At 35.0% G+C, this 23,390-nt stretch overlaps 1 protein-coding gene across 2 annotated transcripts in view; it reads right to left on the bottom strand.

The window, feature by feature from the left end:
* The window catches only part of LOC141547220 (polyserase-2-like), a 262,636-nt gene that overhangs the window by 4,466 nt on the left and 234,780 nt on the right, over positions 1 to 23,390 (bottom strand). Inside the window, exons 1-3 of one of the 2 annotated variants that reach the window (XM_074275669.1) lie at positions 1,400 to 1,467; positions 902 to 937; positions 271 to 439 (exon numbers count right to left, since the gene is read on the bottom strand). In XM_074275669.1, coding sequence (XP_074131770.1) covers positions 271 to 439; positions 902 to 937; positions 1,400 to 1,430 — 236 coding nt within the window. In that variant the 5' untranslated portion in view covers positions 1,431 to 1,467. Of the gene's footprint in view, positions 1 to 270; positions 440 to 901; positions 938 to 1,399; positions 1,468 to 23,390 lie in introns of those variants that run through there. The other variant, XM_074275668.1, reaches the window with a different exon arrangement.

The raw sequence follows: 23,390 nt of genomic DNA, 5'->3' as shown, positions 1-23,390 counted from the left end.
ACAAAGGGAAAAGTTTTTAAGACGAACAAAACAAATATTATGGAGCACAACCTTAAGCTTTGATAATTTGTAACTGTTCAGAATTATAGGATTAAATGCTCAACTGGTTTCTAGGGAAACTATCTATTTATATTATAATAAAAAGCTAATGATCAACCTTAACTGGAAAGACTGATATGGACCAAGTTATGGATCCATTTTGATGGAGTGGGTCCCTGCTCCAGGGTAGTGCAAAGAAAAACTGAAATGTACAGATTTGCTACTACTTACTGCGAGGATATGAAGCAGTGAGCTGCGGAGATGACCCAGGACTTGGAGATGAGGGTGCCGCCACATATCTGACTGCCTTTTCTGTTGACACTTACGTGCCAAGGCCACTTTCCAAGAGATGCATCAGAGCCCCCCACAATGCGGTCCTGGCGAAGAGGTCGACCACATTCTGGAAACGAGAGTAGTCCAAGACTAAAGAACTGGTACTCCAGGGGCAGCTAGGTGGCGCAGTGGATAGAACACCAGCCTTGAATTCAGGAGGACCCGAGTTCAAATCTGGTCTCAGACACTTAGCACTTCCTAGCTGTGTGACCCTGGGCAAGTCACTTAACACCAGCCTCAGGGAAAAAAAAAAAAAAAAAAAAAAGAACCGGTACTCCTTTCACTCCCAACAACTCCCCATTCAGCCAATTGCAGACACTCCAATGAATCCCCCAAAGCAGAGGCTAGAATTTGTCTCCTTTGCAGCTTTTCTTTACCTAGTTCTCAGAATTCTGGGAAAGGTCTAGAAGTGAAGGCTAGGGGGGAAATCACATTCTAGCTCCTATTGCTGTTTTTCAAAAACAGGACTTTGGCTTGCCTTGAACTCACCTCCCATCTTAAACTGCATCTTTCTGAAAAGAAATCTTACCTGCATATTGTGTCTTTCCTGGGATGGAGTAGAAGGCTGTGAAGACACACACATAAAAATACAAATATAATTAAATTTAATCTTTCCCACTAAATGCCCTTCAAACTGAAGATCAAATACTTTTTCTGTAGAAGAGAGCACAAGGGGGCAGCTAGGGGGGCAGTGGATAGAGCACCAGCCTTGAATTCAGGAGGACCCCGAGTTCAAATGTGATCTCAGACACTTAACACTTCCTAGCGGTGTGACCCTGGGCAAGTCACTTAACCCCAGCCAAAGAAAAAGAAAAAAAAAAAAAAAAAAAGAAGAAGAGAGCACTAGGTGGTCTTAGCTATTATGCATTTCTGCTTTTGCAGAAACATTCTGAACCTGAGCAGCCCATTTTCTTCCTAATGCCCAAAGACTGTTCTGTGGGATCTGGGTCATTTGCCAATGAAGATGATCTCTAATGGTAATAGCTACTACCTCCTGTCCCCCAACCAAACCAAAGCCAGTAGTTACCAAGTAGCAGAAAGAGCACAGCTGGATGCATAGTGTTGCTGGATCTGGGAACACCAGGGCTCTGAAGTATAAGTGAATGACTTCTCCCTTTCATAGTCCCAAGAGCTGCTGACCTTTAGAACTGCCCCACCCTCTAAGTCTTTAGCCCCTCCCAGGGAGTAAGAGAGGTCCTGGGGCTAGGGGAGATAAGTGAGGAGTTTGAATGCCCCACCCGAAGGCCCCATGCTTCTCAAAGAGGATGGGTGGGAAGAATGGAATCGGACCTGCTTTCTTTAGATGGGGAAGATTGGGGAAAGGGGTAGAATGACCCCAGAAGGACAGATGAGAGAGATGAGAGAGATGAGAGAGAACCAGACCACCTAAAGGTTTCCTACAAGAAAGTAGAGTTTATGGGAACTCTTGGAATTGGGAGATGAAAATCCTAGAATTTTTTATGAATGTGAAAGGGAAAGATTACTCTCAGCTTGGTATCCCTGGGATTTGGGGTGCTGAGGAGGAGGGTGACTCAGTACTGCTTAGGATGGAGTTGGGTGGTCTAAAGGATTGTGGGGTTGGGTTTTTTTTCCCCTCACACTGCCCTAGTTACCCATGCTGCTTGGCAGCCCCAGAGAGAAGAGCCTAGGGAATCTGATCTAGCCTAGAACAGTACGATTACAGATCCCATGTCCTAGAACAGGATACTTGTACTATGGAGGGGGGGAGAAGGCCTCGCTGAAATCCAAGGCTCTTTTTTTCCATTCAGACTCACCAGATAACATGGACAGCCAGCATTCCATTCTCCCCTCTGTGCCTCATACCCCTGAGCTCATCTTCCTTATCCATTGCTGGCTTGGAAGCCTAGAATATCAGAACTGAAAGGAACCTTGGAAATGGCCTAGTTCAACCTCTCTCATTTTGCACTGAAGGAAATGGAGGTTCATAGGGGGCCTCCCATGACTGGAAGGGCTGCCCTCATTTTCAGCTGCCCCAAGAAAGCATAGTTCAGTTCTTAGTGTCAGACTCTCCAACAAAAATACTGAAAGAAAGGAGTAAAAATCAGGGCAGGAGAGGTCCTGTGAGATGGGTGGTGGGAGTGCAGACTGAGAAAATGCCATGTGATATTGGGGGGGAGGAGAGTAAGGTATGGAGCTGCTTCCCTATATCATATTTCCAGTTTAGAGCCCTTGGGAGTCTTTCTTCTCTCTGGTTTTTCACTGAGTCACTTACAAATCTAATCATTCCCACTGATCATCACCAATGGATTACCCTAAATAAAGGCTGGAATTCAACCCCATTTCCCCATTGCAGACATATTCCCCTATAGGCAAATCTACATAATCCTTATCTCAAAAGAGATTAAGCCTTCCCTAGAGTCATCATCTGGGAGTCTAGGTGGACCCACTAATATTTTTCAATGGGCTTTTGAGCTCAGAGGAATTTTCACTGAGAAGCCTGGTGAGCCCAAAGGGAGAGAACTGAGAAGGGAGCAGGAATGCTACTGAGATGCTTAATATTGGCTAGCATCCTTGTTGGCTGGAACCCCTTCTTGTTTGCCAGGCCAAAGGGGGTGGGTAGAAGCAGATCATGGAGACGATAAGAGTAGGATTAGACTGAAATACTAAGAGCTAGGAGCCAAGGACAAGCAGAGGAGAGCTTCAGAGATGAGAAGTGAAGAGTGATGGCCAGCTGCAGGAACAGCAGAGAGCAGGAAGAACCTGCTGAATGGGGGGGGGGGGAGGGATTCAAAGAGATACATAAACTTAGTCCATAGTGCCTTCCTTCCTAAAGTGGGAAACCCTCATCTCACCGTTTCCTCTCTGGCCCAGTGGGAGGAATGGAACTGTCTGTTCCCTCTTGGTGATAACCAAAGTAGTTGGCCCCAGACAAGTATCTGTGTGGTACGGAAATGGTGAGGGGTCACCATTTAATAAAAAAAAAAGCTGGAGAGATCTCTAGAGTAAAGCAAAGTTTATTGTATATTCTCCAGAGAAGGGTGTCCCACCCTTTGAGCAGAAAATCCAAGAGAGGAAGCGCCTCCTGTGGGCAGGACTGCACCTTTAATCCCTAAAGCAAAACACCCCCTCCCACCACTGACCCTCATCCTCATTGACTGAGAGTCTTACATTCTAAACGCGAGATCTACCCATGAAATTGAACTTGACCAATAAGTATATAGTTGCCCATATTTGACTGAAATAGGGAGGAAATTGTGTCATGGGAGGATAGCAGGAAGGGGACTCAATTATGCCCTTGTATCAATGCTCAAAGTCCTTCAGGCCTACTCAAACTCTGAAGTAGATGAAGCCTTACTCGATTTTCACCACTGTCTTGAAAGATCTCACCTCATCTCATTCATATCTAAACCTAAATTTGTCCTGAATGTTAGGAATAATGCAGAAGGAAGGGAAGCCTAATCCAAAAGGGAGAGAGTTTTTCCCCTAGCTCGACCTAGGCAGAAACAGCTGGTGAGAAAGAAAACTTTGGTTGTGGTGCTACATTTGCTATAGTTATATTTCTTTCTTATTCTATGGAACACAGAATGGGTTGTCTCCTTCTAAGTCTCCTTTCCCCCTCCCCCTCTTCCTGTTACAAAAACAAAACAAAACAAAACCCCCAAAAAAGCACAAAACCATTCAGTGGACGGTTAATAGTTTCTAAAAAGGCACTCCCATCTCTTTATTCTATTTAGATAGTACTAAGGGGCTTAACATAAATTAACAGATTATTACTGTTTATTATTATAACAAATACCAATTAACCGATAAGAAGGTACAGTTTTCTTTCTCCAACAGTAAATAGTTATGCTAAAGGTATCCTTTATCTTTTCTTATTTGCACTTACACCTAAATGCTTTTTGTAAGCCTGCCTATGAATGTGGATCTGGAAAAGTGACCCCCCTCTCAAAAAAGACAGATTTCATATATATTATTTTATAACTATAGATATGTAAACATCTCTCCTCTCCTCTCTATATCTATAAATGTCATATGTGAAATTGTGAGACACACATGTCCATCCTTTGTTGGTATATTTGTACAGTGGCTAGCCAACAGCTTAAAAATTCTTACAACACTTTTTTTTTTTTTTGTGTGTGTGTGTGTGTGTGTGCAGAACATTAAATCCTAGATAATTTGTTTTTGAAAACTGGAGAGACAGAGAAACTTATAAAGAAAATCCTCAGAGTCTCCAGGAGGCATCTCAAAATTTTAAGCATAAGCATTGAAATTCATGTAAATTTTTTTTTTTTTTTTTTTTTTTTTTGGCACTGAGGTTTCTTGGCTAACACAACTAGCTGAGCACACACATACCTACTTGGGACCCTTATTTCCCAGGTCTCTTATCTCTCAACATCTCTCCCCAACCCATGTTTTAAATTAGCTACATTACAATTTAAAAATTAGTGCCAGGTGGAGGAAGAAGAAATCCTTTTGCTTTACAAAAGGATTTGATCTCTTCCAAGTTTCCTTGAAATAGGGAAATCACCCTAGTATATTTTAAATACATTTGTATACATTTTACTTGCATACATATTTTTCCTCAGTATTTTATTGTGCTTTTTTTGGGGTTTTGTTTTGTTTTGTTTTGTTTTTGTAACAGGAAGAGGGGGAGGGGGGAAGGAGACTTAGAAGGAGACAACCCATTCTGTGTTCCATAGAATAAGAAAGAAATATAAAACACAAGAAAGAAAAAAAAATTACATATTTTTAATAATGTCTTCGGATATCTTCTAGGAAGCTTCTCCTCAATGCCCCATCACCATCCTCTCTCTGCCCTAAATACTTTTTCTTTCCTTTTTTACCCCTTTGTTTTTCTCTCCTTCATTTTCCTCCCTTCTCCTGTCTAGTCTACTCTTTTCACTTGTCTACTCTGTCAAGCTAATATTACCTCATTGTATATTTTAATTTTCCTTCAAATAGTACAGAGTATACCAAAAGGCTTAGTGTACTTTTAAGCAGTTAAATCTTTTGTAGACATAATACAGTAGATTCAAAATTATGCTATATAAGTATCGTACAGTGATTTGCATGTTGTCATGCCAAGTAGAATGTGAGTTCTTATCCTTTCCATCCCCAAATTCTGTGTTTTAATGGATCTAGATAAAGAACAAATTCTTTTGACTTATGGTGTTATATGTCTATTATTTAATGGTCTAAGAATTAAAAATAAGCCTAATCCTGACTATCATTATTGACTATATTTGTGAACAGATCTAATAGTTTTCTAAGTATCACAGAAAACTTGACCTTTCCCCTACACTGATGTTGAATGGTATAGGTTATTTATTTATTTATTTAAATATTTATTTATTTATTTATCTGTTTATTTATTTATTTTTTGCAGCAATATCAACATTTCTTATAAGTTTTGCAATGACTTTAGATTACCTTTGACATTACATTTTTCTTTCTTGAGATTAAGTTCAGGCATTTTCCCATGGAAATTTCATCTATGTAAATCCATTGTTGTAACAAGGAGATCTAAGTAACCTAAAAGCCACCATGACCACTAAAAATGGGGTTTCTATTAAACTAGGAGAACAGTCACCAGCTTCTCCCATAAAGCCATGTGTCCTCCAAACTTTTCCATTTTTGGAGAATATTCTTCTAGTCATCCTTGTTTATAATTACAAAGTCATCCTTATCTCTTTCCTATCATTCACCCCACTCCTATATCTAATCAGATGTCAATTTTTGTCAATTCTATCCCTCACAAGTATTCCCTTGGATAAATTCACTACTATAACTTAGAAGCTCATCACTTTTCTTTCAGACTTTGGTAGTGGTTCCTTAATTGGCTTTTGTGCTTCTAATCTTTTTTTCCCCTTGACATACAATTACAAAAATAATCCTCCTAAAGCACAGGTCTGACCATCTTGCCTTTCCTATAAAATCTTCAATAGCTCTCTCTGACTCTGGGATAAAAAACAAATTTCTCAGTTAATCAGCTCAACTTTACACCTTCATTTCTTTAAAGAAATAGCATGTTACTCCCCTTTATGTATTCTATGTTCAAAAGAATTGGCTTGCTGAGTTTAATACTATACCTATCACTATCACCTCTATACCTTTTAGTACAGCATTTTCCCCAGACTTGTAATACACTTCTTCCCCCTTGATTTCTCAGAAAATTCCTTTCAGGCTCAAAAAGTTGAACTTTATTAGAAATATTTCCTAATCTTTTTACCTATTTTTATTCTTCCCCTCCTCAACTTATCTGCACCTTCTGGATGCTATAAATGCTCTTTTAAAAATAAAATGCAAATGCCTTGTGGGAAAGATTTATTTTTTCTTGTTTTCACCAAGGTGGGAGGGAAAGGGGACATGCCCACAGTAACACAGTCCTCCTCAGAACATGTGAAATATTTTATGCCAAAGATTATTCCACCCAGAAGCTTGGTGAGTATTTCTAGAAATGTTCTAATGTATAACAGAGAAATCCTGCCATCTGATTTGGAGGACGTTCAGGTTTAACGAGTGTCTCTTTACAATGTACCATATAGTGATGAAAAACCTTTTCATTATTTGTTGATCTAGAAATAAACGAGATTATAAAAACACTAGACAAAAGATATTTCTCCCCAATGGCTTTGATGAGAAGAAAAAATGCTAAAAGCCACCAAAAGGCAGTAGATATGGCCCCAACAGCAGTTTTATTTCCTTCTCCTGTTGGATTTATGGTCATACCTTTGGTTACTTCTTTGTTTTATCTTTGTTGTGTTTATTCTTAGTTGCTTTAAAATAAAAACCTACTGGAGATATAATAAACTAGATAATGACCTTCTGAACTTTGGATATAGAATTGTAGTAAGAGGTCCAGCAGAAACAGTCCATGTCACAAAGTGCTGTAGATGGAATAGTTAAGACATGTTGTTGATCTAGTCCTGAGGAAGACATGTTGTTGATCTAGTCCTGAGGAACACCCCACTTTATCCAACATGTCAATGACTGCCATGTGTCTAATTCAGTACATCATGTGATCCAGGGAATGATTTTCCTCTGCTATAATCATGAGTGAACTTGATGATTTTGGTGGTGGTGAGGGGAAAATGCATGATAGCACCTACTTTTGGTGCATTTGTTAGCACCCTCTCCCCAAGGAGCAAATGAGAATATACAGTTAGTATTTATGCTCATTCATAAAACAAGAATATTTGAATAAATGAACTCAGAAGTGCCTTCAAGCTCTACAAATCTGATGTGATTTTAAAAATAGGAGATGATATGTTACCCAAAAAAGGGAACTTGAAATCTCAAACCTGAAAAAAGAATATGGTAGCAGAGTTGTTCAGGGATGAGAACTTACACTGACTTTCAGATTATACCATATAAACAAATACCTTGTATACTTGCATGTAAAATTCACCCTATTTGTTTAAAATCTGTTTCTTTACACTCTGCTAGATGCCGACATATAAAATTATATAACTACTTCTCCAAAACAAAAAAATAAATAAAAGTCTTTCTTTTCCATCCCTACTCCTACCATTGTAATGTAGACAATCATTCTATAAAATATACCTCAGGTTTATAATTACAACCGATATATTAGATGAAACTCTTTCTTTAAAGGACCTTTTGAAAACAAAGAATCTTTTCTCAATTTACATGAAAATTGATTAAATTTTTAGTATCTTTTCTTCCATAAAAGAGGATGAAAAATTATGCCATGGATCAAGAAATCTAATTGATAGTTATCTTGATCAAAGAAAAATTCAATTAAAGATATTTGCCAATCAATCAATAAATAGTTATTAAGCACTTTTTATGCGCTCGCCACTCTACTAAATTAGCTCAGATTAAAAACATAAAGTCAATGTCATATGTTTTTTACTGCTGTTATTTATAGATATGGGAAGAATCTCACAGAGTGACAGATCTCATTCACTCCCTCAGCATCTATCTAGTCATAGAATTATGGGTTAAATTCTATTTTATTATTAAATCAAATTAAATGCAAAGTTCACTGTTCATGCTGAACAGGAATTGCCTTAACTGTAGGTTATTAATGTTGGTGGCTCTGAGGGATCCCCTCTCCAGTAATGGATTATGCAAATATTTTTTAGAATTGTCCTTGCCCTGAGTTCTAGGAGAATTAGGTATTTTGCACATTCTGCTGAAAATATCAAACTTCAATTTACATCTCCAGAATGTATCACATCTTTACGCGTGTTCTTCGGTTGCCCTTAGAAAAAGAACAGTTTGCGAAGGGATTGTATTCAAACATGATAGGTAGAAAATCAACTTTCTCCTATTACTATTTTGGTCAGTATCAATAGGATTTCTAAATACTGCAGCACATTCTAATTTGAATCCATGTGACCTGAAAAAACGAGAATGGAGAATGAAAGACAAGCTGTTCTCGTATAGAGCCTTAAGAGTTAGGATGAGTGCTGAGCTCATATAAAATGAAAATACATTTTTAAAAGTTCAGGAAGGGCCTGATAAGAAATAAAGAGGTCAGAAAATCATTATTCTTGATAAGCCTACTTTTCAAATGTATTTCACAACCCAGCAAATTGCCTGCATATTTTTGAAATTGCTGAAAAGGTTTATTTCAAAATCTTTGATAGATACTTTTTTGCCTACATAAAATATAATTGATCTCACTCCTGTTAATTAATTAGAATTAGAAATACCACCTCCCACACCTCCAAAATAAGAATGGAACCATTCACAACATCAAGCTTATATCAAAAAATTCAGATCCTAATAGATTCCCAAATCTATCATTTTTGGTGAGAAAGACTTGGAAATGTGCCCTTCTGGCACAGGAGACTAAGCAATATGTGCCCTGTGTTGTTACCTTTCCCTGAGTTATAGAAATCCACCCAAATTATCTGGTGACCTGAAATATTCTAACCCTTAACAATCAGGTGGTTTCAAAGTTAGTGTTTATTTTTAAATGGATATTTATTACAATTATAATATTAATAATAGATGACATTTTAATATATCTTTGGTTCTTACAAATGCCTCTCAGGCTAGTGACTTTTTCTTTTATATATATATATATATATATATATATATATATATATATATATATATATATATATATATATATATATATATATTCTCCTTTTATTTTAATTTAAATCATTTCACAATCTCATAGTTGCCTTCTTGAGTTCACATCTATGATATTATATTTAGTTCAAGGACCATGCTTTAGGAATAGAATTAAAAAACTGGATAAAAGTAGGAGATGATAACCAGATTGGTGTGGGGAATAGAGATTATCACATATGAGGATTCAATAATCATTTAGTGGGATGAAAAGAAGACTTAGAAGGATTTGATTGCTGTCATCAAATATTTAAACAAATGCCATCCAGAAGAGTGACTATCCTTCTTCACTTTGGTCCCAAAAGGTAATTAGCAGCAATGGGTAGAAATTATACACAGAAAAAAGGAATTAATTTCAATATTTTAAAAAAAAATCTTAATAATCAAACTTTGACAAAATTAAAAACATTACCTATGGAATCATAGAATGTGAGATATGGAAGTGACTTCACAGACCGTCTGTTCCAATTCAAGCCTAAATCAATCAACAAACATTTATCAAGTACCTACTATAGACCAGGCATTTCCCAATGATCACTGAGCCTTGATTCTAATGAGAGATTACATTGTGTATGTGTAAAGATATGGAGACACATTATCTGTGAAATTCCACTTGTGTAAGTGTAAAGCTATAGATACATATTATCTGTGAAATTATACATACACACCTGTTATTCTTTTGGTTTTTAAAGTCCTTCTTAACCTGAATGTTACCCTTTTATGTTTCTTTGTTCAGCCAGATTAATATACTCTCTTGTTTGTCACACATAATCCTCTGGTACCACATTTACTTACCCATTATCCACCAGGATAGTCCTATAGTCCTCCATCTCAGATAGTCCCTTGTGTCTACATTCAGTCTTCTAGACAAAGCCCTTTCTGATTCACTCCCTCCCTATTTATATTTGACTACTTTCTATTTACTTGGATTTATTCTGTTTCATTCTTATTGTTTTTGTTTGTTTGTTTGTTTTTTATGAACCTGGCATAATGATTGTCATTCAATAGGCAGGTAGTGAATTCTTATTGATTAACTCTTTTTAAAAATTTCTTATAGCTGACACTCCATTTCCCAATTATGGACATTTTCACTGGCTACTCCCTCTGCTTACCCTTTTCTATGTTCTGGCTCCCCCGACTTCCTTTGAAATCTAGCAAAAAGCTAGTCTTATCTAGATAACTTTTTCCTAATTCTTAATTTTAATTCTTTTCTTCTAGTGATTATCTCTATTTAATGCAATATATGGCTTATGTACATTTATTTGTAGGTCATCTTCCTCATTAAATTGGAACTCCCTGAGAGCAAAGACCACCTATTTTTATCTTGGACTTTTATAAAATCTTTTGACTTACTGACTAGACTGTTTTACTGATAAAAATTTCCTTTTTTCCGTCTTTGAGGCCACAGAGTAGGAAACAATGAAATCAATTCAGGCATATCTACTCACTTGGTGAAACAGATCACCTTATTCATGGAGCAAAACTGGAATTAGAAGTCATACCCATTGAACTTCCAAGATCAATATATTTAGAGCTGAAAGTGGTCCCTTGGCCAACAAGAGAGAAGCAATTTAAGGAGAGCAACCTAGGGTTCAATCTCTAATTTCAAATCTATTTTTTTTTGTTGTTTTTTATCATACACTACTACCACACAAAAGACTTTCCTGTGGCCCAAAGAACATCTACCACATCCAGAGCTCTCATAACATTCTTGGTTGTATACTCTCTCTGCATTTCCATTCTATCCCATTTTGGAAATATTTAGCCTTATACTTTGGGAGATTGTTCTATCTTGAATCACATGAGAATGCATTAGAAGGTATATTTTATCATAGATTGGAGGTATCAGCCACTGTGCCAGTTTGTGGAAGGTTTATTGCCCTAGTAACAGAACTATTTTCTCCCCATCTTTCTTTTTATGCTCCACTGGGATCTACTCTGTTAAGTTACTGATTTCCTTTAATTTTTTTTTTTTTTTTAAAGGCAATATATTCATCAGTGACTAGATAATTGAATACTTCTGTGAAACCATTCTAAATATGAACCATCAACAGATCTGGGAAACAGTAGTAGCAATATTTCGCTTGCTCCAAAAGAGACCCCATATCATCTTCAAAGAACCCTCTAACCCTGACTAGATAAAAAGTCACATAGTGGAGAAGTTGGGGAGAAGCAACTGACACCTGCAAAGAGTGTTCCTGAAGCAAGATGACATCTTGTAGAATTCAACAGGATGTTAAGTACAAACCAATATTTTTAGATTTATTTAATAAAAAGTTGGGGGAACTTTGCTGGACAAAAGATCATTCCAAAGAAATGCTTCATGCAATACTATTAGCCTCTGTCTCTCTGAATGAAAAGAAACAAAATGGGAGGAGTTAAAAATATACTAGATCTAAAATTAGGGATAGTGTTTGGGTGAATTTGTTATGTTGTTGTTTCTTTTTGTTTCTTTGTTTTATGTTTTACTTTTTTACTTGATTAAGAAAACAAGTTCTATACAAGATTCTACACTAATGTAGCATTCAGATAATATTAGGCCTTTGAAACATGTGATACAATATTAAATCAGATTCTTTTATGTAACTATTATTTCAAACCAAGTCCATAAACATTTATAAGGAACTTCTATGTGCTACTTGAGTTGACCACTGGATATGTAAATATGCACACAAAGAAAAAGTCCCATCTCTCAATGGATTATATATATATTTTTTTCCCTTTCAAAATTATTACTTGTTTAATTTTAACATCCTTAGTTTTAAATTCAGAATTCCAAAGTCTGTCCTTTTTTACAGTCCTTTCTCCATACACTGAGATTACAAGCAATATGATATCAATAATATAAATAAAATCATGCAAAATGAAATTCCACATTAGATAGTTTGCACAGAAATAGCAAGAAAAAAGTAAAAAAAAATATATATAATTTAATTTGTATTTAGAGTTCTTTTTTCTCTCTAGAGGTAGCATTTCTTTTTGTCATAAATCCTTTGAAATAATCTTAGATCAAGTCGGGATCAGAGTAATTAAATCTTTTCCAATTGATTGTCATTATTCTATTTCCATATTTGAATTCATTTATATACCTATTTCCAAATTTTTTTTCTGAAGCCATTCTGCATGTCATTAATTATAATTTCATTACAATTATATATCATATACTTTCTTTCTTAAATCAAATTAACCAATGTTTATTTATTTTGTTTTTTTCCCCACAAAACCAGTTTTTACTTTATTTATTAGTTCAATGTTTTCTCATTTTCAATTTTATTAAACTCTCCTCAGATTTTCAGAATTTCTAATTTGAAATTTAATTAGAGGTTTTTGATATGTTTTTCTAGCTTTTTTTAGTTGTCTATAAAGTTTATTGGTCTTTTTAAAAGATTTTATTCATGTATTTAGAGATATAATATTTCCTATAAGAGCTGCTTTTACTGCATCCTATATAAATTTTAGAGTATTGTCTCATTATTAGCATCCTCTTGCAATAAAATATTGGCCATTTCTTTTGGACCCATTCATTCTTTAGGATTAATTTTTTAAATTTCCAATTAGTTTTTAGTCTTTCTGTGACCCTTCATTGCATGTAATTTTATTGTGTTATGATCTAAAAAGGATGCCTTTAATATTCCTGACATTATCCATTTGATTGTGAGATTTTTAAGCTGTGATATATGCTTAATTTTATTGTAGGTGTCATGGATCACTGAGAAAAGAGATATATTCATTCCTATCCTTCTTCAATTTGTTCCATAGATTAATATTATCTAACTTTTCTAATCTGTCCATTACCTTAACTTCTTTTTTGTTTATTTTTGGTTAGATTTATCTAATCCTGAGAGGGGAATGTTGAAATCCCCCATTAGTATAATTTTGCTGCTATTTCTCCCTATCGCTCATTCTATTCTATGCATTTGGATGCTACACAACTTGCTGCCTATACATTTAATATTGATATTACTTCATTATCTGAATGGATTATATAACATGAAACCATCATGGTATATCCTCATCAGAGAAAGTGCTGTGCTCTATGAGCAAAGCCGAATTACATTAGTTCAGATGTGCAAAGTTAGAGAATCCACTCCAAATGTTGGTCTGAGTTGTGGCAGCGCATTTCTGAGCTGTTATTGGTCTGATTAGTCACAGTTGTACATATTAACTTTATTGTAACATAGTCCTCTTTAAGAAAAAAGAATAACAAACCAATTTTATTGTCTATGATACTTTTTATCAAGATGTAGTTTCCTTCTTTATCTTTTTTAATTAGAATTATTTTTTTTTCCCTGAGATCCAGATTGCTACTTCTACCCTTAATCTGCATGTGTCTCTATTTCAATTGTGTTTCTTGTAAACAACATATTATAAGATTCCCCTATGCTATCCACTTCTATTTTATGGGAGAGTTCATCCCATTCATATTCACAATTTTGATTATCAACTGTGTATTTCATTCTATTTTCTCCCGGGGTTATATTTTTTCTCTCTTTTAACCCTGTCTCTCTTCATTAGTGTTTTGCTTCTGATCACTACCTTTTTTAATCTGTCCTCCCTTATGTCATTACTCCTCTTTTCTATTTTTCCTTTTCTTTATTAATTCTGCCCTTTCTTCTATTTTTCTTCATTCTTTTGGTTTTTGTTTGACTCATTCTTGATATCCCAGAATCATTAGCTTCCATTAGCCCAGTTCAAAATTTTAAGGTATGGTTTTCAATCAGTTGGCTTTTTCACCTCCTTTTCCATTTGAAGAATTCTACTTTTAAAGGAGTTGCTTTCTTTGGTGGATTTTTTTCCTGCATTGGGCCAATTGTATTTTTAAGGAATTATTTTCCTCAGCCAATTTTTGTCCTTCCTTTTCCAAACTGTTGACTTCTTTCATAATTCTCATTTCTCACCCCAAGTTTTCTTTTAACTCTCTTATTTGACTGTTAAGTCATTTTTGAGTTCTTCCAAGAATGGCTTGTTAGGTTTGAAACCAATTCTTATTTCCCTTTGAGGTTTCATATATAGGCATTTTGTCTTCTTCTGAGTTGGTGTTTTGATCTTCCCTGTCACAATATTAGTTTTCTATGGTTGTTGTTGTGGTTGTTGCTTTGTTATTTTGGGTTTTTTTTTTTTCTTTGTTTTTTTAAATCTTGTTTCTTATGAGTTTTGTTTTTTTTTTGCATATTTTGTGACTCTCAAACTTGAACTCTGCTCCTAGAGTACAAGACTGTCCCAAGCTTTTTGTGCTGGGAAACATGGGTTGAGTCTCTGGCTTTGAGGCTTTGAGGACTGGGCCTTCAATCTTTGATGACTTGCTTACCATGCTAGAGTAGCCCAACCTAGATGCACCTAATGTTGCCTGGTTTCAAGGACTGGAAATTTGCCTTCTGACCTAGTGCTGAAGTCTTTCCAAATTATATTAAGATAGAAAATTGTTTTAATCCATCTTTTTATATATTTTATTATTCTACAATCTCTTCAGAGGCTTGATTTAACATTGTTTCTGAGAGAAACTGGGGAGAGCTAAGGCAACTTCATGCCTTCTTTGGCTTCTTGACTCCACTACTCAGGAATTCTATTTTTAGTGACATTTTGTGCCTCTTCTTTTCCTATTTTATCAATTCTTCCTTTTTGAAGAAAGTCTTTATTTCAGCAATTTCCCTTTTTTTACCATTTCATTAGTAATGCTTTTTAAGGTATTACTTTCTTCCATAATTTTTGTACCTCTTTAATCAAGCTGTTTATTTGCTTTTCATGATTTTCTCTAATAATTTTCCTTTGTTTTCCTAGTCTTTCCTCTATCCCTCATTCTTCCAGGAATTCTTAATGGATTCAATTCGTGTTTTTCTTTGGGTCTTTGATTACAATTATTTTAACATTGCTATTATCTTCTGATATTGCATTTTGATTTTGCCTGCAACTCTAATAGCTATTCACTGTCATGTTGTTGTTCTCTCCCTCCTCTTCCTCCTCTTTCTGTTTTTTTTTTTGTTTGTTTGTTTGTTTTGTTTTTGTTTTTGTTTTTGTTTTTTTTATTATTTGGTAATTTTTCAGTCTATTTTGAAGTTTATGCTAAAGTTGGACTTTGCTTAACTGTAGGCAGGGAGGCATGGCTACAAGCTTCTGGCATTTTGGGGATTAATTCTGGGAGTTTGCAAATTTTCATGCTTTCAAGGTGGTATGATATAGCAAAAGGAGCATATGCTTCTCTGTTCTTTACCCAAAAAAGCTCCCCTGCTTCCCTGCAGGCACAAGTGCTATGCTTCCACTCTTCCCCTTATTCCCTGTGAATAATCAAAAGTATCCCTTCCACCTAGAATTATACATAGGCAAAGAATTAATTCTAAAGAGCTCCCAATCTTGAATTTAATACCACCTTACATAATCTCTTTCTAATCAAGTTTCCAATCCCTCCTTACTGTTTCTGGACTAAGAACTCCTGATGCTTCTATTGCTGTTACAAATATCTACATGGCCCACTATTGTTGTTATCACTGTGTGTATTCTGGATACTGTCAGAGTTTCAGAGACTTCTCCAGATAACCTCCAGAATTGTCTTACAAAATTTCTTACTATGACCTTTTGTTGGCTCTGCCACCACACAATTTAATCTAAGATATTATTTTGAGATTTTTGGAAGGGAATGTTGAGACAGTTTGGCTAGGTTTCTGACTCTATTCTGCCATCCAGCCTCTGCCAGGTGATCACATTCTGATGGGTTTTGATTTTTTTCCCCATTATTTAATTTTGCTGCCTAAATTTCATTCATGGTAAATTTAACTTCCATTCATAAAAAAATGCTGTCTACATTTTTTCCTTTTCATTACAAGAGCTATATACTACTATATTATCGCAGAACTGTGTGTCTTAATAAGCATTGTTTTATTCATCTAAACAAACAAAATGTTTTAGCTGCATGAATATATTGGTTTATAAAAGTAAAGACTTTTTTTTTTTTTAACCTTAAGCAAACACAAGGGGATAGCATTTGAACTTATTTTGGATAGTCTTACCAACAAAGCATGGGATGCTGAAACATCCCCACAAGTGTATTCTGGGAAGTCAGAGCCTGAGAAGGCAATATATAACCTTGAACCACCATCTAGGAATTAATCCAAAGGCAAGGGTCCTCTTTTGATTGCCCTTAAGATCACTGACTCCCAATAAGGAAGCCACAAGAGAGTTGCTGAATATCGTGATTGAGATGATGGCTAAGAAAGATCATGACGGCCTCGCTATTTAATACCAAAATGTTTATGAGCTGGCCCAATTTATTATGGTTTATTTCCATAGCCAAGTGAGAGGCAAGTATTTAAAAGGAAAGGTGGAGGGGACATTATAATATGGTATCTTAAAAACCACAGTGATCATTTAGCCAGATCTGACAGATGTGGCACCCCATCAAATGGCTTTCTGGGTTTTTAGACAAACAGAAAATGAAAAAAAAATTGGATCAGGTGAGTCTCAGAAGCAGGAAAGATCACCAAAAGAAAATTAGGGATCATTTATTTCTCAGACTCAAAATCAAGAAAGGTCTCTAACACATGTTCTAAAGTTAAATGCCAAAGGGACAAGGTGGTCTGCCCACTTCAGATTTCTAATTGGAGAGATATTACACCTTAGGGAAAAGCTCAGTTTAGGCGAAGAGAAGGGAGAATACCAAGAGAACCAAATTTAATTCACAACTTTGCCTTCGAGGTACTTTTTTTACCTGATCCCTGGCCTGTCAAAGATACGGAGGCTCTTGTTCCCAAGTTCCTCTTGCTCTCAAAATAAGAAATAAAATTCCTTGCCAATTATCCTTTAATAACATTGATACTTATCAAAGGCTTTGGGCTCCTTGGAAGGAGAGGTTCTATAATACATTTCATATCTTGTATGCATTTATGTAGAAGTTGACTTCCCCCAAATTCCAGCACCTTCAGGGAATTAAGCAAATAATGGAATCTCTCCAGGCAGAACTGTGAATAATGCTAGACAAGCAGTCTTGAAGAATTTAATATGTGGCATGCCAAATTTGCTGCTTCACCATGAAAACTCTCCTTTCACAATTCTCACAATCTGCTTTTCCTTGTTCTGTAAGCAGTTGAAAACAAGAGCCTTTATCATATATTGCCACTCGGAGGCTAACCAGCCCGTAAAGCCCGGATGGGACATTTCTGCATGGTATCAATGGAAATTATTAGAGGCTTCAATTCTACTGCCCACTTCACCCCTTCTGCCCCCCAACCAACACATTTTAACTTATTGACCATTCCTTCCTCAGACTTCACACAATATCCTCACTATCTGATATCACATCTGCTGTAGAGTGATGGCGCAAAATTGCACATTTGTTAAGATGCTGTATTCCCTCATGTTAACTCTATGGAGGCAAAACTATGTTTTAATTTGCCTTGCATTTTTCCCAGCATCATGTATTGTCCACAGTAGTTGTATAACAAGTAGTTGTTATAAATTAATGAACACATGTTCTGAAAATGGTGGTACAGCTACTGTTCTTCTAGATAATCTATATTTTCAGTACAACTAGGACATGAAACATTTATTTCAGGATCCATACAACTCATTGAATTATTTCTCTGGTCAGTCCCTCAGAGAATTACCTTCAGTTATATTTCTAAAGACCATTTATTAGAGCTAATGGAATGGCTTTGTTTCTGATTCATTTAGAGTAACATGTGATAGGCCACATGCTTAAATGTGGTACTAATGAGCCTAAGTAAGAGTTTATCAAGTCAATTTGATAGTGCAAACTTTGCAATCTGGGTCCACTTACACAGAGCTTTTCACATTTCAATAAAAGACAGAAACAAAGGAAATTATTTCATTTTTTAAAATTATTATGATTCCCTAACTATTCCTCTGAGAGTTGGGGTTATTTATTATTTAGGATTCTGCAGGTGTTTCTCTTATTGCTGTTTTATAGCCTCAGTGGGGAAAAATGATTTACAGTTAATGTTATTATCCTCTGAAAGTTTACATAGCATCCTATACATAATAAATGTTTGAGAACGACCCCAATCCAGTGAAAAAAAAATTAGTTTGGATATTCTGACTGATTTTTAAAACTTAGAATCATTCTAAATTGAAAAATGGACAAAAGCTTGATTTGGTAGAAAGTAAGATTAAGAGCAGTGGTCCTAAAACTTTTTAAATAGGGGCCAGTTCACTTTCCCTCAGACTGTTGGAGAGCGGGAGTATAGTAAAAATAAAAACTCACACTTTGTCTCTGCCCCTCAGCTCATTTGTCATAACCCGGCAGGCTGCATAAACGTCTTCAGTGGGCCTGGCCCACGGGCCGTAGTTTGAGAACCCTTGATCAAGAGTTTTGGGGTGCTCAATTTCTTATAGAAGTTCTTTGGATATAAGTCAAGATTCATTTATAAAGACTCATGCTTTTTCCAAACTGGAGAACACCTTAAGACTTACTTTTCCATTTTATCTTTTGAGTTAACATCTTCTGAACAGTAATAGTAACTATCTGATCCCTATCCTCTGAATACAAAGAAAAAAAAGCAAAGGGACCTTGCTTATTTACTTGCATTTACTTAATTCTTTACTTCATTTACTTGTTGGCAATTCAATAATTCCAAAGGGATATGATGAAACAAATGTTTGGGGCATGGATCCATGATTTATTCAGAGTAGAATTGCTCTTATTGTTGGTGAGGAAATCCCTTCCACCAAATCAGATTGTTAACTTCATCTTTTAACTTAGAATCTTTGATGATTCTACTGCTGATTTTAATAGAATATTTGTATTCTTCATATAGTATTCAGTTTGGTATCACAATATCTTGCAAGGTAGATCAAGTGCTCTTAATGTCATACGAAAAGTGAGGAAATTGAGTCTTGGCAAAGATCATATAGTAATTAAGTGACAGAGGAAAGACTTGAACCTAAATTCTATAAGATTATCGATTATTGGTCTCATGAAGATAAGTGATTATTCCAATACTCCACAGTTTACATTTGTATAATTCCTTAATGTTGGCAAAGCCTTTGACCAAAGTTAACTAGAATTTACTTAATTTTTTGAAATCTATAAAGAACACAAAGATATCTTATTATCCCAATTTTTCTGATGAGGTAATTTTAAAAGGTCTGAGATGCTGAGACTTTTCCTGGTAATGGAGCCTATAGTAAGGATCAAGATTCCAATATTCCTAATTCAAACTCCAGAATTTTCTGCCACATTTTGTCTCTTTCCAGTGAATTTACCAATTAGAACTAAGGATGTATACATACTTTCCTAGTAAAGCAGATTCCTTAAAAATCCTTTGTTGCTAGGTTTGTAAAAGACACTCTTTGGTAAAATACCAGGAATTAAAAAAAAAAAAGAGAGAGAGATTATTATGACTACATAAGCAAAGAAAATCTTACACTTGAAAGATAGACAATAACTAGAGAGAGGGAAGTAAAGAGAAAGTAAGTACAAGACAAAATGGAGGAAAATAACTTACAAATGTAAATGTAGAGGGGATGAATTCACTGGTAAAATGGAAGGGATTAGAAGAATAGATTAAAAAGGAAAATCCAACAGAATGCTATCTATAAAAAACTTATTTCAAGCATAAAAACTAAACATAATTAAAATAAAGAACTAGAGAAAAATAGATTCAACACCAAAAAATAGGAGCAAAGGACAGCAATTATGATTTCAGATAAAACAAGATCAAAACTACAATCATTGAAGAAAGATAAGGATGAAAACCACATTTTTTGCTGAAGATTTTGGGGTTTTAGCAAGGTTCTACCCAGAAGCAAACCTCTGAGATGAGTTTTGTAGGAAACTGAGTAAACAAAGGTAACTATAAAACAGAGGGCAGAAAAGATTGTGTTCCAGGACACCTTGTACAAATGCATAAAGGAAACAGATGGAATCTTATGTTCAAGGAACTGCAAGGAGGACATTTGGCCTAAAACTGAGATTTTAATAATGCTAGCTTTAAATGACAACCTGAAAAGTATTGCATTGAGAAGTATTATTTTAGAGGCAAAAGAGAGTCTTGATGATTTTTTTTTTAATTGGAGAGTAAATTGGTTAGATTTATGCTTTGTTTAGGTTATTTTGGCAGCTGAGTTGATAACAGTTTGGAAAAAAAGAACAGTTCAATTAAAAAGCTATTACAACAGTCCAGGCAAGGGGTAAGTAGAGCCTCATGAGGCAATTAAGATAGAGGAAGGAATAAATGCAAGAGATTTTGTAGAGGTAGAAATATCAAATAGCTGAAAAATAGAATAGGAAATGTGAGAATAGGAGCAATTTGTAGATGCAATATGGTAAAATAGAAAGAGTATTAGATTTGTGTAAGAGAGGATTCTAATCCCTATTCTGGTCCCTAGTACCTTTGTGTCCTTTAGTACGTTTTTAATTTTTATAAATCTCAGTTTTATGATTTGTAAAATGAGTGAACTGAAGCAGATAACTTCTAAGGTACATTCCAGATCTAATTCTATGATCTTATGAACCTGGATCAAGTGATATATTCTAGAGTGAAGAAAATAGAGTCAAAAGAAAAAAAAAAATCAAGATGAAAGATCACCTGACTCTCATCAAATGTGCTATGATTAATGATGGAAATTAAGTTCAATAGAATGGACATTTTCAGCTATGCTGGAGCTGAGAGTAAGACCAAAGGGAAAAGGCAGCTGCTCCCAACGAATGGCACGAACATAATGGCTACTATAAGGAAAAAATAAATTATTTTGCTTCCACCAGCTTGAAAGATCTTCAGATTAGGAAATATACAGCAAAATCAATTGAAAGAAAATTGAGGAAGAACAAAAGGTCAAGAATATCAAGGGAATTAATGGAAAAAAAAATACAAAGGATGGTGGCTTAGCAGTACCAGACATTTAACTACATTATAAAGCAGTAGTCATCAAAAACTATTTGGTACTGGCTAAGAAATAGAGTGATAGATCAGTGGAATAGGTTAGATGCACATGACACAATAATCAATGCTTATAGTAATATCATACTTGATAAACCCATAAACTCCAATTTCTAGGATGATGAGAACTATTTGATAAAAATTGCTGGGACAGAAAATAATATGTCAGAAACTCAGCATAGACCTACATCTTACACCTTATACCAAAATAAGGTCAAAATGGGTATATTATTTGGGTATAAAGGGTGAAACCATAAGTAAATTAGGAGAGCAAGGGATAATTTACTTATCAGATCTTTGAATGAGGGAGGAATTTATGACCAAAGAAGAACTAGAGAAGCACATTATAAAATTCAAAATGGGCAACTTTGATTAAATTAAATTAAAAAGTTTTTTGCACAAACAAAACCAATACAAATAAGATTAAAAATGAAGTATAAAGCTGAAGGAAAATTCTTTACAGCCAGTGTTTCTGATAAAGGTCTCATTTCTCAAATATAAAAAGATCTGTATAAGGATACAAGTCATTTCCCAATTGATAAATGGTCAAAGGATATGAACAGACAACTGTCAGTTGATGAAATTAAAGCCATTTATGATCATATGAAAAATGTTCTAAATCACTATTAATTGGAAAAATGCAAATTAAACCAACTCTGAGGTACTACCTTACACCTCTCAGATTAGCTAAGATGAAAGGAAAAGGTGATGGCAAATGTTGGAGGGGATATGGGAAAACAGAGACACAAATGAACTGTTTTTATGAAATGATCCAACCATTCTGGAGAACAATTTGGAATTATGCCCAAAGGACTATAAAATGTGCATACCATTTGAGCCAGCAGTGTCACTACTGGGTCTCTATTCCATGGAAATCATAAAGGAGGAAAAAGGATTCATATGTGCAAAAATGTTTGTAGCAGCTCTTTTTGTTTCAGCAAAAAATTAGAAAATGAGTAGATGCCCGTCAACTGGCTGAATAAGTTGTGAAATATGAAGGTGGCAGATTTTTTTGTTCTATAAAAACAATGAGAAGCTTATTTAAGAAAGGTCTACAAAGATTTACTAGAACTGATGCTGAAGTAGAATCAGTATTATATTCTACACATTAACAGCAGGATTGCACAATGATCAACTAGGAAAGATTTGATTCTTCTTAGTGGTTCAGGGTTCAAAAGCAATCCTAATAGACTTTGGATTGAAAAAGCCATCTCCATCCAGAAAAAGAACTAAGGAGCCTGAATGTAAATCATCAATACATGCTATTTTTACTTCTTTTCTTCTGTTTATTTTTTTTTTCTCTCCCATGGTTTTTTCCCTTTTGTTCGGATTTTTCTCTCCCAGCATGATTGACAAAGAAATGCATATTTAAAAATAAAATAAAAAAAAAGTATCAAAGGAAGGTCAATATTTGCTAATTTAAAAAAAAAAAAAAGAAAGAAAAAAAAAAGAAAATTAAAGTCCAAGATAGGTAAGGCAATAGTAAGAGAGCAAATGTCTATTTTAGTGACTTCAAGTCACAAGGTCAGGCTAATGACAGAAATTGTAGGAGCTAAGCCTTACATTGAGAACTTGTTGGAGAAGAGATGCTGCAAAACTGTATTGCAAAAGGGATCCCAATTTTCACTAATGGGAATTGAGAGTGAGAGAATAAATGAGAATAAAATTGCTTCAAATGATTGGCTTAACATTGATTCCTCCCCATCCTAGAAATTATTTTTTAAAATAAAAAGTTTTAAAAGAAAAATTGTGGGCATAAAGTGATGATGAAAAGATATCTTCAAGAATAGTTCATGTCAGACTGATATCTTTTTCTTTGATGACAGAGAAGAATTCCAGAATTGTGGCATGAAATTTGTATCAAACAGACAAAATGAAGAGATGCAACTCGCTGATAATACATTTACATTTGTTCTAAATTGGTCTGATTCCAAAGCTGCAAATTAGTGGTTAGCTCATCAAAGTCAAACTAAAGAAATGTATAGTTAGAGTTGGAAGGAAATTTAATTCATCCTTTCCATCCCATTTTATAGGAGAGAAAACTGAGGTTGAGAAATTGTG

Source organism: Sminthopsis crassicaudata, chromosome 6 (genome assembly GCF_048593235.1).
Source record: "Sminthopsis crassicaudata isolate SCR6 chromosome 6, ASM4859323v1, whole genome shotgun sequence".
NCBI classification, from domain to species: Eukaryota; Metazoa; Chordata; class Mammalia; order Dasyuromorphia; family Dasyuridae; genus Sminthopsis; species Sminthopsis crassicaudata.
This window is presented reverse-complemented; position numbering and strand designations above follow the sequence as displayed.